At 39.6% G+C, this 19,172-nt stretch overlaps 1 protein-coding gene across 8 annotated transcripts in view; it reads left to right on the forward strand.

Annotated features, from left to right (window-relative positions):
• ATG10 (autophagy related 10) overlaps positions 1–19,172 on the forward strand; it is a 350,444-nt gene that overhangs the window by 110,453 nt on the left and 220,819 nt on the right. For all 8 annotated transcript variants that reach the window (XM_075541240.1, XM_075541243.1, XM_075541239.1 and 5 more), the window contains one exon: positions 1,195–1,302. In XM_075541240.1, coding sequence (XP_075397355.1) covers positions 1,195–1,302 — 108 coding nt within the window. The remainder of the gene's footprint in view (positions 1–1,194; positions 1,303–19,172) is intronic.

The following is a 19,172-nucleotide window of genomic DNA, read 5'->3' on the forward strand; positions in this document are numbered from 1 at the left end:
ATATCTTGATGGGAATAATTTTAAAGGTGGTAATTTTGTCGATTTAATTGAAGAACAGGGCTATGAGAAAGGTATTAGACGGCCGAGGGCAGAAGTACAAGCAGGGAGTTCCGATTGAAGGGAAACTTTTCAATGCGATAGAAGACAGAACTTTCTCATGTGCATGCGTCAAAATGGAAGCAGCTTTTTGTATAGGCAGCAAAGTGCCGGTTCCTGGAAGTGTTCAGGCAGATGCTGCATAATTACCTCACGTGGACGTTTTAATGGAGAGCTTGCTTTGAATAAGAAAATGGAGTTGAACGTCCTTTCCAGCTTTGAGATCTATTGCAAGTCCTTGTAAAATCTCTCTCTCTCTCTCTCTCTCTCTCTCTCTCTCTCTCTCTCTCTCTCTCTCTCTCTCACACACACACACACACACACACACACACACACACACACACACACACACACACACACACATTCTCCCTCTCTCTGAGATACATTGTTGCTAGGTATTGTCAAGTCCATTCCAATCCATGGCAACCCCATGTGGCAGTATAGAACTGGATTGCCAAGTCTTTGTCTTGTAGTGTTTGTGTTAAACATTTGCCATAAGGACTCTCTCTCTCCGCCCTCCCCATGTTCTATTGGTGCGATACAATGAATATTGGTTAAGTGGCAAGATGTTTTGTAAGTTTACATGCAAATTTTAACAGCTGCAAAGCTAAAACAGTGTCCTTTGATTTAAGCATGGATACTTAAAAAAAAGAGAAAGAAAGGAGAAAGAATGGTGGAAAAAGTCTGGTGGCTAGTAGGTTAAGTGTTGGGCTGCTAGTCAAAAGGTCAGTGGTACAAATCCACCAGCTGCTCTGTTGGGCGGAAGATGAAGCAGTCTGCTTTCCAGGAAGACTTAACGGCTGAAAAACCTTATGGGCAATTGTACCGCATTGCAAAGAGCTACCATAAGTTAGAATAGACTCCAAAGCAGTGATGGATTTTAGGAAAAGAGGAGAAACACTAATACATGAAGAAGGTAGGAAAATAAAACGTCTACCTATTGAGTGCCTACTACACATTAGCTATATCGGACTTGGTACTTTATCATCTCATCTTACTTAATGAGTTTTTCAGTGCTTGGTTTGGAGATGTTTCTTAAAATGATGCGTTCTTAAATTAATTGATATTTTCTTATGTGTTTTTTGGTGGTGCGGCCAGGACTGTTCTGATGGCTACATGTGTAAGACGCATTTTCACCTTAAAAACAGGACTGTGGAGGCGCAGGCAAGCACAGCTGCCCGTGTAGAAACATGCCCTCCTACTGAGGTGAGTAGTTTATCATGTCATGATCGCATTTTGGTCTTTGTAAGGTAAAAATGAAAAATGTAATTCTGTAAAAAATATGGTTTTTTAAAAGCTTTAGTTGAGTTGGAGATTTTCAGGGAGATAATTGGCCATCATTTTTAAGGTATTGTGGTAATAATGTGGTAGAGTTCAAGATTCACTCTGAGTCTATACAGAATATGGTGAAACTTATTCCTTTTTCTTTTTCTTGAACCACAGGACCACAGCTCTCTCCCATTTCATACTTTTTCCCCCCACTGGGAAGCCCCCCGGGACAATACACATCTGTCCACAGGCTGCTTAATATCTGACTGGAGGTCTCTTTGCCTGAGCTGTTTCTAGTCCTTTTCCTTTATCCGTTTAAAAATGTGCTGCTTTGGGTCTTATTCCTGAGGAGACTCTAATGCAGACTTGAAACTCTTAATAAGTTAGAGTTTATTAACTTGTTAATGGCTTAGTATTTTACCCACCCTGGAACAGTTACAATTTTCCTTTTATGGGTTTTCTGTTCTAAAAATCCCCTCTGCTGTAGCGTAGAACTGTACGTCTTAGGGTTTATATGGCTGTGACCTTCAGAAAATCACCAGGCCTTTCTTCTGAGGTGCTTCTGGGAAGGTTTGAATCACAAATCTTTCAGTTAGTAGATAAGTATCTAATCTTTTGCTATATTAAAGGATTGCTGAACTAAGCTGCCTGAATTTTAAGCGAGGATTTGTGGGAACCTAACTGCTTCAACCAAAGGGAGAATCACTAATCATTAAAATTCTGAGCATACTGATAAAAATGGGAGAAAAAACTTGTATATATGAAGGAAGAGCTCTTTCCCAAGATCCCTTTAGCAACTGGACATGTGTGTGCTGCTGGCATGGAAGTAACACTTTCCATTATAAATTGCTTTGGAAGTTATTCTACTGAGTCCCTGGGTCAGTGCTTAAATCTTGATTACTGCTTCATGGTTCCAACAACCAACATCAAGTCTGAAACAAAGCGTGTGAGGAAACTGTTATATTGATAACATATTAATTTAAACTTCTACATAGAAATGGTCATTTAAAAGATGAATTGCCATTTTTTTGCCTTACAATTTGGCAAAGATTTAAAAATCACTAGTATGAGGTGCACAAGGGGATTGAAACTTTCTGGTTGATATTTTAACTTCACAAAGTTTTGAAATGTGCACTAATTAACAATGAGCCTTTCCAATTCAGGAGATCTATCCTCATAAAGTATAAAAATTTCCAATACTTGATTATGAATAATTTCAAACATATGAAAAAATTTGAGAGAGTTTGACAGAAAACATCCATATACTTGCCACCTGGAGTCTACCATCAACATTTTGCTGTGCATCTCTTATTATGAATCTATCATTCTATCTACCCATCCTTCAATATATTTAATTTTTTATTGGGATACTTTTATGTCAAAGTAAATTATGCTGAAATATTCATAAAATAATTAGAAATATCAAAAAAGTTTACTTGCAAATATATTTATCCCCCTGACTATTTGTACTAGGGAAAATGGAAACAATTGAAAAGTACATTCATAGTGCATCAATTAAGTAATGGCATAGGTTTTGATGGATACAGTAATTAAAAATTGACTTTTAGGTAACCATTTAATTACAAGAATCAAATGCCCATGTTAAGTGAAAAAAGAGCAGACTATTTGGCGTAAACAACAGAATCCAAGTATAATTAATAACCTTTGAAATATCCTTTAACTTATGATTTAAGATGATTATTATTGTTAATTATTATTGCTTATCTCTTCAAAGAATGTAACCCTGAGTCTTTTCTCTCACCTCCTTGAAGTCCTTGGGAGTATTCTTGCTTGGTTCAGGGATTTCAGTTATAAACCCCCTTCCCCCAAAAAACCTCAAAACACAAACTCAAAGCCTTCGAGTGAATGCCAACCCATAACGGCACTATAGGGCAGGGGAGACCTGCCCCTGTGATTTTCCAATACGGATCCTTTTTTTCCTTCTTCTTCAAAGTATTTCTTTTTTAAAAAAATCATTTTATTGGGGGCTTTTGCAGCTTTCCTGCATCAGCTGTGTCAAGCACATTTGTACATAAGTTTCCATGCCATCGTCACATTCAAGACATTTTTCTTTCTACTTGAGCCCTTGTCTCAGCTCCACTTTTGTTCCTTCCCTCCCCCATTTTCCCATCCTCATGAACCCTTGATAAATGATAAATTACTATTGTTTTGATATCTTACACTGCTCGCTGTTTCCCTTCACCCACATTCCTGTTGTTCATCCCCCTGGAGGGTGGATGTAGGTCAATCATTGCGATCCGTTCCCCGTTTCTCCCCCTTTTCCCTACTTTCCCCATACCCCAATGGTTTCACTACTCCCATTATTGTTCTGTAGGGTTTTTATCTGTCCTGGATTTTGTGTGTCTGAGAACTCTCATCTGTACCAGTGTGCATGCTCTGGTCTAGCCAGATTTGTAAGGTAGAACTGGGGTTATGATAGGGGTGGTGGTGGCATTAAAGAACTAGAGGAATATTGTGTCTTGTCAGTGATATACTGCACCCTGACTGGCTTGTATTTTCATTGTGACCCTACCCTAAGGGGATGTCCAATTGTCTACAGATGGGCTTTGGGTCTCCACTCCACATGCACACACTCCCATTCACATTGGTATGATTTTGTTCTGGGTCTTTGATGCTTGATACCTGATCCCATTGACACTTCATGATCACACAGACTAGTGTGCTTCTTCCATGTGAGCTTTGTTGTTTCTCAGCTAGATTATCCCTATTGTTATATATTAATATATTTACATATATACATGCCTATATTTATACCTCTATAAATGACTTTTGCCTCTAGTTCTTTCCTCTTTTTTCCTCCTGCCCCACTATCATGCTCAACCTTCATTTGGCTCTCATCAATTCCTCTTGGCTGTATTGCACTCGATCAAACCCCACCAGAATTTACACCCTCCGCACCATTGATTTTGGATCCCTGGTTGTTCCCTTATCACTGGGTTTGTTGGCTCCCCACTCCCTTTCCCCTATATCCTCCTCTCCCCTGTCCCCCCGGAACTACCGGTCCCATTGTTTTCTCTTCAGGATATTTATCTTGCCTATCTTATATAGGTAGACATGAAATAAAATACAAAGAGGGAAAAAAAGGCGGGGAGCGCCTATAAATAGTTCCAGGTCTGTCTGTTGACTCTTACCTATGTTTTCTGATTCTGATGAGGTGCCAATCTCTGGTTCTTATTCTTCAGGGACTTCACTGTTCTGCTCCCCTTGCTGCTCTGTTTTTCTCCCTTTGTGTTTTGTCCCGATGTTGGGGAGTCAGACCGGGCACAATTCCTGCACTGTCTCCAGTGCTGTCCCCTGCGGCACTGTGAGTCAGGGAGCGTATGTCATGTCTCGTGGCGGGGTTGGACCTATGTTGGCTGCTCTGAGCAGGAGTGTCGTCCTAGGGCTTGGTGGGTCAGGATGTGGTTTGCTCTTTCTCTCTCTCTCTCCCTCTTAGTTTGCTCCTGTGTTGTCTGGGCAGACCTGCCACTTCCCCCAGGTTGTATCTTCAGTGCTGATCTCTGTAGTGTGATCTTCTGGGGAGGGAGAGACTGTGACTGCCTTTCTAGTGATTATGTATTGAGCTGTTCACTGCAAGGTCACCAATTTGAAACCACCAGCAACTCCAAGGGAGAACGTCATGGCTTTCTACCTCTGTAGGATTACAGTCTCAGAAACCCACCAGGGAAGCTCTACCTTGTGTTTTGGGGTCTCTATGAGTTGTCATTTACTCAGTGACAGATGTTGATTGATTGATTGATTTTTAAATTGGGAAATTAACCGGTTACCACAGGACAGGACAGGATCAGCATCAGTAAATAGTAAAGAAACAGCCATTGGTCACAGCAACACCTCTCCTCAGCCAGTAGCCAGGTCTTTCTCTGGTCCTCAACCTCTGAGCCACATGGTCCCTTTGCCTCTATTGGCCAGGAGGCAGGCCCACCTTTGCTCTGTCTCACACTTGCATAGCCTTGGGCCAGATGTGTGACGTACTCTGTAGTCTCAGCATTGCTCCTCTGAGTCTCTGTGCCAGTCTGTGGTGCTCTAGTCTTGTTGGCCACTGCCACTGCAGATGGAGATTGTGAGTGTGCTCTTCCAAATGGTCCTGTGATTTTTCTGTGTCCCAGATCGCTCTTAGCCACTGAGGTATGGCTTTGATGGAGGTGTGGTTTATCTTTTAGCCCGCCATATGGGAAAAGAAAATGAAGACTGGGTGTCCTAAATCACACACACTAGTAATAGAGCCTTAAAGATGCCTCCAGGGAAAGAAAGGCTGTGGCTTGGCTCTTACCCTCTACTAAAATCAAGACTTCACTCTCACTTCACTCACTGCCATGGAGTCAATGCTTATTCATAGCGACCCCTTGTGGGTTTTTGTGTGTTTCCTTGTCGGCAGTTCAAAACCACTAGCAGCTCCAAGGGAGAATGTCAGGCCTTAATCCGACCTTAATCTGGTAATAGCAAAACCCAACTCACTGCCATCAAGTTCATACTGACTCACAGGATGTATAGGACAGAGTAGAACTGCCCATGTGAGTCTCTGAGGCTGTAACTCTTTTTTAAAAAAAAAATCATTTTATTGGGGGCTTGTACAATGCTTGTCACAATCCTTCCATCCATTGTGTTAAGCACGTATTTATATTTGTTGCCATCATTCATTCTCAAAACATTTTCTTTCTACTTGAGACCTTGGCATCAACTCCTCATTTTCCCCTCCCTCGCCACCCCCTTCCCTCACAAACCCTTGATAATTTGTAAATTATTATTATTTTGTCATATCTTACACTATCTGACATCTCCTTTCACCAACTTTTCTGTTGTCCATCCCCCAGGGTAGGGGTTATATGGAGATCCTTGTGATCAGTTCCCCTTTTCTACCCCACCTTCCCTCCAACTTCCTGATATCGCCACTCTCACCACTGGTCCTGAGGGTTTCATCTGTCCTGGATTCCCTGTGCTTCCAATTCCTATGTGTACCAGTGTACATCCTCCAGAGACCATAACTCTGTATAGTTGAAAGCACTGTGTTTCTCCTATGGAATAGCTGGTGGTTTTGAACCACTGACCTTAAGGTTCACAGCTCAATGTGTAACCACTAGACCACCAGGGCCCCTCTTGTAACACAGAACTCCTTCTAAATGGGATCATAGCCACAGGAATGGAGCCCAGAGTTATAATGCATCACATAAGGAATCTTGCCTAGAAGGGGCATATTAATTGACTACATCTCACAGCCCACTACCCTAAGTGCATCACCAAGCATTTTTTCCTATCCACATAGCAGGAAAATAATTAAAAGAGTATTATGACTGAATTATTTGACTGAGTTGTATATAGCCTATAAGTGATTCCTTAATAAGATTTTCTTAGCTGCCCATTTCCCCAGTATCTTTTATTCACCTTCTTTCTCATCAGAGATTTGCCTTAAATGCATTTATTCCTTATTTCTCCTCTCTACTATTCCTTAGACATATATTTGTTGTTTAAAGCTAGAGAACTTCTTTAGACTGTAAACATCACAGAAGTAATATAACTCAATAAGTATTTGTTGAAATAATATTCAATTAATACAAAATGATTTGACTAAACTGTCAGATTCTATTTCTTAGAACCAACTCATTTTAAGAATCAGATATCTCTATATTTTTATCTAAACCGATTATCAAGGGGGTTAACTAGAATTGATTGAATTTTAAAATAGTTTAGTTCTTACCAGGTAAAATTTTTTTGCAGCAATCAATATGCATAGAAAAACTAATCATGTTTCAAAGAGAGATTTGCAGGGGACTTTTAGTAAGTAGTAAACGGAGTAGAATCTGATGATAAGTCCTTGGTCTTCAGGTTCACTTCCAAGGTTTTATTTTTAAGGGTTATTTGGTAACTCACAGTAAATTTAGATTCCCTATTTTCTAGGAGGCTTCCCCCCTCCCACGTCCCAAATTATAACAGCAGTACAACTAGAAGAAAGAATCTTACCTCAGTCACTTACTAACAGTGTAATCTTAAGTAAAACCCTAGTTTTCTTGTCCAAATTACTGATTTTAGTTCACATGGAAGAAGCATACCAGCCTGTGTGATCCAAGGATGATAAATAATATCATCCAAATATAAAGGAGGGGATGGCATGAAAGCTTCAGTTGTGAACACCTGGTTTGCAGAAGGTTATGTATGACTGTGAGCACCCAAATCTATGTTCAGGGCCCACATATGGATTAAGCCTGCAATCCGCCCAGTCATAGTTCCAGCATGTGAACAGCCTGCACTATGATTGTGAGTAGTGAGAGCATTGGAACTCAATTACAGCAGATGTGGTTAGGTCACAATGTAGTAACGTATCATTTGATCTCCCGTTAGACCCATTTTAAAACTATTTCAATTTTTAAAAAGTGAAGGGAAAATACACGTGGATTAAGCCCCTGGAGAATACACTCTGACCATGGACCAGGGAAATGAACAGCTTCAGAAAGTGGATTGTGTGGAAGCATTTAGGTTAAAATGTAGCATCCTATCATTTGATGGTCCTTGTGATCCATTTAAATTTGTTGTTCATTTTTATATTTTCTGCTTTCTTTCCATTGAAGTTTTTTTTATGTTTTACTTTGTTATTCTTTTTATTTTTGTTGTTTGTTTGGTTTAAAATACTTTTCTGTATATAAAATTCAGGATAGGTAAATCTATGGAGACAAATAAATTTGTGATCTCCTGGGGATCTGGCAGAGGAGGTTGGGGGGAAATGAGAAGCTAATAATAATCAGGACAAGAATGAAGAAACTGTTATAAAACTGATTGTGGTGATGATTGTACACCTCTCCTTGACTCAATTGAGTGATATGTGAGTTATATGCCAATAAAACTATTAGGGGAAAAAAGCAAAATACTAACCTTACTTTTTATTAATTAGTCGTAGTTAATTTATATATTAACAAACATAAAGTGCCATTGTTGTTAATACTAATAATACCACATATGCAATCATCTTTTAAAAATGTATGTCTTATGGTAATGCAGTGAGGCATTGGTAGTCCCATGGTAGAATTACCACCTTCTCTGCTGGAGACTCATGTTCACTGCATAGCCAATTCACCTATGCTTAGCCAACACCCATCCCTCATGTTACTGTGATGTTGAATGGATTTCTGTGGAGCTTTCTGACTGAAACAGACTTGAACAAAATGGGCTAGTGATGTATTCCAAGAATCATCCAGTGAAACTCCCAGGGATCATTACAGTTCAATACACAACTGTTTCTGGCGATGGCATCAGATCACACAGCTGTCTGATGGTCATAGGGTTGCCATGAGTTGGGGCTACTCCGTTATTAGGCAACACCAGATTGTGGAAGGAAAAGTGGGGCGATGAGTGGAGACATGAAGAAGAGACTGGAAGGGAACAGAGACCCTTAAAATTTCTAGCTAATTATGTTCCATTCCTAACTTTTGGAGCCTGAGAATGGCCTTCTACTTGGAAGATTGCAGTTATTTCCATCACACTACTCTGAGAATGACTTTCACTAAGCATGTTCACACCCCTCCTCCCCGCAAACTCACTCAATGCCATACTTCTTACGGTGCCGTAAAGCATTTTATTAAAATTATATATAAAATAAATAAATAAAATTAAAATGAGGTAATTTTATCCTTAGTTATTTTTCTTCTTTATCATAGATTTGTATGTGGTTTTTATTTATTTAGTGGTATGTTTATAAGGATGACAAAAATGTGTACAGTAATTTTTTTAATGTTTCAGAAAGAAATTCTGTCATAATCATATTTATGTCAGTAAAAAATTAAGATAATTTAGCTATATGTGTAGGTTTCATGAAATTAGATTGAGAACAGCTATATAGTATTTACCCCAGAAACTCAATAGACTAATTGAAAAATACAGTATTTAAGCAAATTTCATGAAGGGGATTGATAGTACTTATGATAGACAGATGGACTCAATGGATGTACCTATAAACCTAATTTCTAAGAATTACCCAATTCAGCTGGGAGTGTGCTGATAGGATGTTGTTGTGTTGTTAGGTTATCCAGTCAGCTGTGACTCAGCAACCTTACATGGCACTAGAACAGCACACTACCTGGTTCTGCACATCCTGCGAAATTCCCACAATTGCTCTTATTTATAGGCTAGGGTCTGTTCATCATGAAAACTTCTCTAAGTTTTGTGTTAATTAATGAACTTCATGACCTTTCAAGCAATTGTAAAACTCAGCATTTTTCTTTGTTTTTAGTCATCACTTATGAAAAGGTACATTAATTCTGTCCTCAGGAGTGCTATGCTCTTAGTAACCACGGCCTGTAGCATTTTGAAACAAAGGTTGGATAAAATAAATTGCCTCTTGATGTAATTAGTTGAATAACCACACTAGGAATAATAGAAATATATGAATGAATGATATGAAACTTGAGAGAAGGGCATCTGAGGGCACTGCTGTGGGGTGGTCGGTTGCATGTGCTAAGCGTCCCTGACTTGATTTTCCACGCAGAGTGTGACTGACATCTTGTGACAGTGGAACTGCCTCCCAAGGTTCCTAGCCTTTCTTCTGCACAGGGACAATTGCCAGGTCCTCCTTTCTCCTCTTGAGTCGCTATTCAAATTGCCAACTTTGGCGCTAGCAGTTGAGGGCTTAACCATTGTGCTCTAAGGGTTTTGCTATTTTCTTAGCCCTAATAGGTAGCTTTGTCAAATAGTTTAATAGGTTCTCTTTCAACAAGTCTTCATTGCAGTGTTAATATATAAGCATATTAATACACTAATTCTCAAAAAATACTTTAATGATTAATTTTTGCTTACTTATTATGTGCCAGGCTCCTGCAGTAGTTGCTTTTTATTATATTTTTTATTTATCTCAAAAGCACTTGTGAAAATAGATATTAATATGACTAATTTATGAAGAAGATTAGTGAAGGTAAGTGACTTTTCCCCAGTTGTGTGGCTTATGCATTCCAAAGACCACTAGCCAACAGAAGACTTTCATCGGAATGCTATGTATGGAATCTGCTACGTTAGAGAGACACTGGAATCACCTGCAGGGCGTGTCTAAAATGAATTGACTAGTGTCATTTCCCAAAGTCCGATTCAGTGTATCTGAAGTGGGGTGTGAGCAATTTCATTTCTAACAAGTTCACGGGTGATTTTGATGCTACTGGTGCTGGAACTACCCTTTCACAACTTCTGCCTCTCTTTAGTATTTGAAATGCAGCACAACTGAAATGCTTAGTTGAGATGATGTGTGGCAATAATCTTGATGGGATGATGGATGATGGATGGGATGAGGGATGCTTTTAGAGGTCAGGGTCTCTAAAAGTACAGCTTAAGACAGGGATTCTTCTTTGAGTGATTTATTAAGGATGTGCTCTTGGGAGAAGGTGAGTAGGTTTAGAGTACAGGGTAAAAGCTCAGGATCCATGAGTAGGTACCAGAGAAGCTTTATTCTGATGCTGTGGGAAGCTCTGGAGCATAGAATTAATACTGCTTTGTGTTATTGGGAGGAGCCCTGTTGGCAGAGTGCTTAAGAACCTGGCTGCCAACTAACACATCAACAGTTCAGATCCACCGTGGCCCTCTGCTTTCTGTAAAAATTACAGCCCGTGTAATTGTCCCTGTGGGACAATCTTACTCCGTTCTATAGTGGAATCTTGGACTTGACCCAATGGCAATGGGTTTGGTTTTTGGTTTGTGTTATTGTCTGTGACGATCATGGACTGAATGATTGCAAGGGAACTCCACTTTCATTGAGAGTCGTACTGTAGAGAAAGGGGGCAGCTATGAATGATCCGCCAACAGTGGCAGCGACTGTGTGAGGGTGAGTGCAGGAGCTAAAGGAGCATTCAGGACTAGGTAATGGATTAACTAAATCCATTACCAACGAGTAACCTGAAACCAAAATAAAGAGAAAAATCTTTAGTGAAATCTCTACGAGTATGTGGTCTGCATTTGTGTTAAAAGGGTGAGGTTTGACTTCATAGCAATTTTTGTGAGAAAGAACTGGTGATTTTAGCTGACCTCAAGTTCAAGATGAGCAAAAACAAAAATGACCTGAAATGCTAGAAAAACTAACTAGTACTTAAGCTACTTTAATTAAAGTATAAGTGGATGCCAAAGTATGGGCTGTGAACCACTGGGAATCCATATGATTTAAGCTATTTTTACAATAACATTAAGGCATTATTTGCATATTTTTATGCTTATTCATTCCTGAGTTTTCCAAGGCTGCCTGACATGTGGCATTGCAAGAGATCAAGTGCAAATGCAGATAGGAGCGGCCAGCTGTCTCCTATGAAGTCAGTCATTGAACGTATTTGTAAGAATGTTGAACAATGTCACTTTCCTCTGTATTTAGTTTTGGTTTGAAAAAATATATATATTTCATAGATGTATTGCTATTAAGATGATTTGTATAGTTAAAAATGAACTGTTTATTAAAATGTCAGTTTTAATATCTAATGCATTAAATATCAATAGAGCTCTCTTAAATTAAAGCTCTTTGAGATCCTCAATGAATTTTATGATTTGTAAAAGGGTCCTGAGACCAAAACATTTCAGAACTACTCATACCAGCCAAGGAAATAATCCATTATTACTTGTTAAGTACTTTCATAACTATAATAAACAATACATGTGAATGTAACCAATAGTAAGGAGTGGTTACCAATACTAAGGTGGCAGAGTAGTTACCTATGGTTGGCCTAGTGGGCGGCTAAGCGTAGGTCAGTGGTTCAAAACCAACAATCGCTCCAAGGGAGAGTGAGAGCCTTGGAAACCCACAGGGCACTTCTAGCCTGTTTTATAGGGTCGCTGTGAGTTGGAATCCACTTCAGGGCAGGGTGTTTGGTTTGGTTGGAACTAATAGTAGATGATAAATGAATCATAAATAGTCAATTCATGCAAAGTGAAGACCAGTTGAGTGCTGTGGAACTGTTAACTTAAAACGGAAACCTTAGGAAGGTTAGTTGTGTTCAGATAAATAAAAATGCTTCTCGTAGAAGAAAGAGTAAACTTAATTTACACGGTTTGGAAAACAGAATTCTTTTAGGTTTATCGTATTGGACAAAGACCTTTACTGAGTGTAGTTAGAACAGTTTGTCTCTGTGACATTTCTGAATTTGTGAATGATAAGGAGAATTGTTTTTAATCATGATCTTTACCAGCAACCAACAGAAATTTATTGCAGTGATTGAAATTTGTCTACATTAAAGTGGATATTTTCAATAGGAGCCAGGATACCTATTACGATTAACCCTTGAGCTACTTTATTATATGTGACATTTATTTTCGTGAATGTGTGTTGATGTTAGCACTTTATCAGTTCAAGATTTTTTAACAGGATTTGCTTAGTTAAACTAAGGTATCATTTAATATTAGCAAAATACATCATGTAACAATTGGTCTGCTTTCGTGAATTTAAGCCTATGTTGAATGAATTTATTGAAGCTTTATTTAGATAAATAAAATGCTGGAGCACGAAAGTGGGAAGACAAGTTCAGTTAGATAATTTATTGATAGAAATTAGACATTTACTAGCCTTTAAAGTTGCATGTATATGCTCACTGCCAATGAGTCCGTCTGACTCATGGCGCCCCTGTAGGACAGAGCAGAGCTGCCCCTGTGGGTGTCTGAGACTGCCACTCTTTACGGGAGTAGAAGGGCTCATCTATCCCCCATGGAGGGGAGTAACTTCAAACAGCTGACTTTGCAGGTAGAACCCAATAAGCCACTAGGGCTCTTTGCATGTATATCTTGAAAAGGAATAACAAGATTCATTTTTCAAATGAATTGATGAATTTAAAAAATATTTGGTAAGATTCTAAGTTAAATTACCAGTTAATAAAGATTAGAGTGATATTGGAAAGATAAAGCATACGTTTTCTATCATGAAGTTTATCGTTAAATCACGTCCCTAGAAGGGAATAATCAGATGACTATCAACTGTGGATATTGAAGATCAATAATCAGTAGTAAAAATTATTAATGAGTGGTTAGAAGAAGGAAATGTCTGAAATTATTTTCTATGGGACCAGTTTTCTAGCAGCCATTCTGAAGTGCTTTTTACTCTCTAACATTAATTTATGAAATTTTGAACCTTTTTCATAGAATTGAGATGGCCCAGATACTGCCTTTTGATGAATACAATTTGGATACCTGTATTTTTTTTTAACTGGGCCAGTAATTTCTTCACTGCTGAAGTTTGTATTTTTCTGTCAAAAGTTAGATTACTGAAGTTCTCTTTCTTCCTTTTGAAGAGGTATCAGAGATGGGTTTTGAGCATATTCTATTTATTCATTTACTATCCTCGTTACATTAGAGCCTCAGGTTGCACCTTCAGATTACATTTTATAAAATGATGGAAATGGTAGAGTCATAAAAATAGCAATAGTATGCTCCTGCGGCCCAGCAGCAGGGGAGATTCTTGTCCTAGGGCCTTATAGCCCACTGCCTGGGACTTTTCCTTAGACCAGGGCAGGCAGAATATTACAGAAAACGAAGCCCTTAACAAAAAGCAACCCACCATAAATTTCCTGAAGCACAAAACCAAGAGCCACTAAGAGCGGATGATCGCAATTGCCAAAAGAACATAGTCAGAGAATGATGATCTCGGAGGTAACTGGGCCTTCAGATACACTCATCTGCCCTAAGGATTTTATTAAGTGCCTTGTGGGATGAGCCTATTTTATATGTCTAAGATAGACTCATATGTCAGAATATCATGTTATTTTAGAACAGACGAAAATGACAAGCCGCAATCCTCAGCGATTACTAACAATTTCTCTATAAAGCAATTGGTATTTGTATATTGAAGTATAGACTTTTTGATGAATGTAAATGGTAAGTGTGATTACCCCTAGCATTGACAATGTAATTATTAAAGTAATGTTAAGAAACTAGAAAGTGTGTTAGATGTAATCATTGTAGATATGGAGGGAAGCACATGGCTGGCATGGTCACTCACAATTGATTGATCTGAGGATTCCAATGATGAGCGATGCATGGATTTTTTTTTTAAGTTTTAGGGAATAGCTATTAATGCAGCAGCTGGACCCCGCCTTTGTGTTTTTCTAATGGTATCATGAAAATTTTCAAAAATAATATCGATTTGAATTTTATTTAATTTAAAGGGTGGGGTGTTGCTGTTTGAGAAGGAAATAATAGGGTATTCTGATTAGTTCTGATTAAGATTTGCAATTCCAATAAGTTTGAGGATTAATTTATTTATTACTGAGATGGATATAATATGCTGTACACAAACTGCATTTTGGCTAGCATATGACAAAAACGATTGCTTACTTACATGACTTACTTAGAAGTTATCAAAAATTACATATAAAGAAGCACTAAAATTGTGTGAACTATCTTGTGAAGGCTGTGCCTGGGGGATCTTAAGGCAACTAAGTGTTCTGCCAGGATGTCTTACATAAAGACAGGAACATTCTCCACATCCTATGAAACCTTCTTTCTTCTATAAGCAGTGGATACGTAAGTTATATCACTTTGCAAAATTCAGAGAGTATATTAGGTTTCGTCAGAACCTGTATCCTAAATGGCTTTTACCTTTGATATTCCATGCTCTTCTCTACTTGGAAGAGCAAATTAAAAAAATTTTTTAGAGGGAAATCAAGTTGAATAAATCCAGATAGGTAACTAATTTTTCTATTTATCAAGCTAGTAGAAAAGCCTTTGTGCGAACACCTTCCATAGCCATTGGATTTATCTCAGCAGCAAGTTGCATCACAAAGCTTTATTCGATAGAGGTTTAAAATAGAGCAGTTTAAACTCAAACGTAATATTTCTAGCAATGGATACGTATTCTGAGCTGGTGTTTCCGGGTAAAGTCTGACAGGCTTGCAGTGGAATTACTGATGTACAATTGTAAAAGTCCAATTTAGGATGCAGATGCATTGTCTTAATCGCTCTAATTGTATACCGCCCTCAATCCTTTCAATGAACTTGACATGCTTCCCATGACAATGCCTTTTAAAGGATATGTAATGGGTTGTCAGTGGTTTCAAACTTTGTGTGTCTTTTCCATGGTATATTTCTCAGCAAGATATCTGTTTTTTTTGTTTTGTTTTGCTGTAAATCATTTTATTGGGGGTTGGTAAAACTCTTATCACAATCCATCCATCCATCGTGTCAAGCACATTTGTACATTGTTGCCATTATCATTCTCAAAACATTTGCTTTCTGCTTGAGCCCTTGGCATCAGCTCCTCATTTTGCCCCTCCCTCCCTGTTCCCCCCTCCCTCATGAACCCCTTATAATTTATAAGTTATTATTATTTTGCAGTGTCTTACACTGTCTGATGTCTCCCCTTACCCACTTTTCTGTTGTCTGTCTCCCAGAGAGGAGGTTATATGTATCTCCTTATAATTGGTTCCACCTTTCTACCCCACCTACTCTCTACCCTCCAGCATTGCCACTCTTACCACTGGTCCTGAAGCTATCATCTGTCCTGGATTCACTGTGTTTCTGGTTCCTATCTGTTCCAGTGTACATCCTCTGGTCTAGCCAAATTTGTAAGGTAGAATTGGGATCATGATAGTGGGGGATAGCAGACATTGAAGAATTAGAGGAAAGTTGTATGTTTCATTGTTGCATCATTGCACCCCAACTGGCTGGTCTTTCCCCTGCAACCCTTCTGTAAGGTGATGCGTGTTATCTACAGATGGGCTTTGGGTCTCCACTGTGCAGTCCCCCTCATTTACAATTATATGATGTTTTGTTCTTTGATGCTTGATACCTGATCCCATCGACACCTCATGGTCACACGGGCTGGTGTGCTTCTTCCATGTGGGCTTTGTTGCTTCTGAGCTAGGTGGCCGCTTGTTTACCTTCAAGCCCCCAGATGCTATATCTTTTGATAGCCGGGCACCATCAGCTTTCTTCACCGCATTTGCTTATGCACCAGCTTTGTCTTTGGTGATTTTGTTGGGAAGGTAAGCATCATGGAATGCCAATTTAATAAAACAAAGTGTTCTTGCATTAAGTCATTGAGTGGAGGTTCAATGTCCATCTGCTGCCTTAATACTAAACCTATAAATGTATGCACACAGATCTTATTTCCCCATCATCCTATATACACATATTTACATATGTACATGCCTGTATTTAGGCCTCTGTAAATGCCCTTTGCCTCCTAGTTCTTTCCTCTATTTCCTTTTTTTGGTTTGTTTTCATTGTTTTATTAGGGCTCATACAACTCTTATCACAATGCATACATACATCAATTGTGTAAAGCACATCTGTACATTCATTGCCCTCATCATTCTCAAAACATTTTCTCTCCACTTAAGCCCCTAGTATCAGGTCCTCATTTTCCCCCTCCCTCATGAGCCCTTGATAATTTATAAATTATTATTTTGTCATATCTTGCCCTGTCCTACGTCTCCCTTCAGTCACTTTTCTGTCATCCGTGCCCCAGGGAGGAGGTCACATGTAGATTCTTGTAATCGGATCCCTCTTTCCAACCCACTCTCCCTCTAACATCCCAGTAATGCCACTCACACCCCTGGTTCTGAAGATATCATCCGCCCTGGATTCCCTGTATTTCCAGTTTCTATCTGTACCAGTGTACATCCTCTTGCAAGGTAGAATTCAGACTTGCAAGGTAGAATTCAGACTTGCAAGGTAGAATTCAGATCATGATATTGAGGGTGGGGGTGGGGAGGAAGCATTTAGGAACTAGAGAAAAGTTGTGTTTTTCATCGATGCTACATCGCACCTTGACTGGCTCGTCTCCTCCCCTAGACCCCTCTGCAAGGGTCTCCAATCTGCACTCCCCACCCCCCACCCCATTCACTATGGTAAGATTTTTTTGTTCTGATGATGCCTTATACCTGATCTCTTCGACACCTCTTGATCACACAGGCTGGTGTGTTTCTTCCATATGGACTTTGTTGCTTCTGAGCTAAATAGCCACTTGTTTACCTTCAAGCCTTTAAGACCCCAGACGCTATACCTTTTGATAGTCAGGCACCATTAACTCTCTTCGCCACATTTGCTTATGCACTCATTTGTCCTCAGCGATCGTATCGTGGAGGTGTGAACCCAATTATATGATTTTTTTATTCTTTGATGCCTGACAACTGATCCTTTCAGCACCTCGTGATTACACAGGCTGGTGTGCTTCTTCCATGTGGGCTTTGTTGCTTCTGAGCTAGATGGCCGCTTGTTTATCTTCAAGCTTTTAAGACCCCAGATGCTATATATTTTGATAGCTGGGCACCATCAGCTTTCTTCACCACATTTGCTTATTCACCCGCTTTTTCTTCAGCAGTTATGTCAGGAGGGTGAGCATCACAGAATGCCAATTTAATGGAAGAAAATATTCTTGCATTGAGGGAGTACTTGAGTAGAGGCCCAATGTCCTTCTGCAACCTTAATACTAAACATAAATATAGGCACATAGATCTATTTCCCTATCCTCATATATATTTGCATGTGTACATATCTTTAATCTAGACCTCTATAAAAACCCTTTGCCTCCCAGCTCTTTCCTCTATTTCCCTTGACTTTCCTCCTGTCCCACTATCATGATCAGTCCCCACCTGGGTTTCGGCAATTCCTCTTGGTTACATTACCCTTGATCATGTTCTACCAGGCCTCCCACACCCACCTCACCATCAATTTGGATCACTTATTCCCTTGTCTCTGGGTTTGTTAACACCACTTCCTTTTCCCCCAGCTCCCCCTATCCCATTTCCCACCCGAACTGTCAGCCCCATTGTTTTCTCCTCCAGATTTTTCTTCCAGCCTCTCTTATTTAGACAGACCTGTGGAGATAATAACATGCACAAAAATAAGACAGAGCAAAACTAAGCAACTATGTACAACAAAACAACAACTAGAACAAACCACTGAGAAAGAACAAAACAAAACACAACAAGAAAGAAAAGCTTGTAGTTAGTTCAAGGATCATTTGTTGTCCTTTAGCAGCGTTTTCTAATCCAGTCTGTTGGGGCACCACGCCCTGACCCCAAAGTCCACCTTCATCATTCCCTGGGGACCTTGCCGCTCCATTCTCTAGTTGTTCTGCTGCACTCCCCCAGTGCTTTGCCTCGGTGTGGCAGGATCAGATCAGGTGCAGTACCCACACTGTGTCTACGGTGCACCTCTATTTCCTTTTACTTTCCTCTTGTCCCACTATCATACTCAGCCTTCATTTGGGCTTCAGTAATTTCTCTGAGTTACATTGCCCTTGCTGAATCCCTACAAGGCCTCTCACACCCTCCTTGCTACTAATTTTGGATCACCTGTTGCTCCCTTGTCCCTGAGTTGGTCAACACCACCTCCTTTCCCCCACCTCTCCCTCTCCCTTGTCCCCCTGGAACCATCAGTCCCATTGTTTTCTTCTCAAGACTCTCCATCCAACCTATCTTTTCTAGATAAACCTGCGAGATAATAATATGCACCCAAAAAAACAAGGTATAGCAAGGCAAATCAACAAAAGAGAACACAATGATGACAACAACCAAGAAAACCAGCGACAACAAAACAAATAAATAAATAAATAAATTTAAATAACAACAATAATAAAAGAAAAACCTGTAAATTGATCAAGGTCTGTTTTTGACCTCTAAGTTTGTCCGCCAGTCAGGTGCCATGCTGTGGCCCCAAAGTCTCTCCTTTGCACTCCCTAGGGAGCTCCCTGCTTTGCTCCCTTAGTGTTTTGCCTCAGTGTGGTGGGGTCAAACCAGGTCAATCCTGACACTGAGTTTCCTGTGTTGTCCCCCAGGGGGCCATGGGTTAGTGAGGGATGTCATGTTTCATAGTGGGATCAGCCATATCATCCACTCTGTGGCTGC

The sequence above is a fragment of the Tenrec ecaudatus genome, chromosome 2 (genome assembly GCF_050624435.1).
Source record: "Tenrec ecaudatus isolate mTenEca1 chromosome 2, mTenEca1.hap1, whole genome shotgun sequence".
In the NCBI taxonomy this organism is placed as follows: Eukaryota; Metazoa; Chordata; class Mammalia; order Afrosoricida; family Tenrecidae; genus Tenrec; species Tenrec ecaudatus.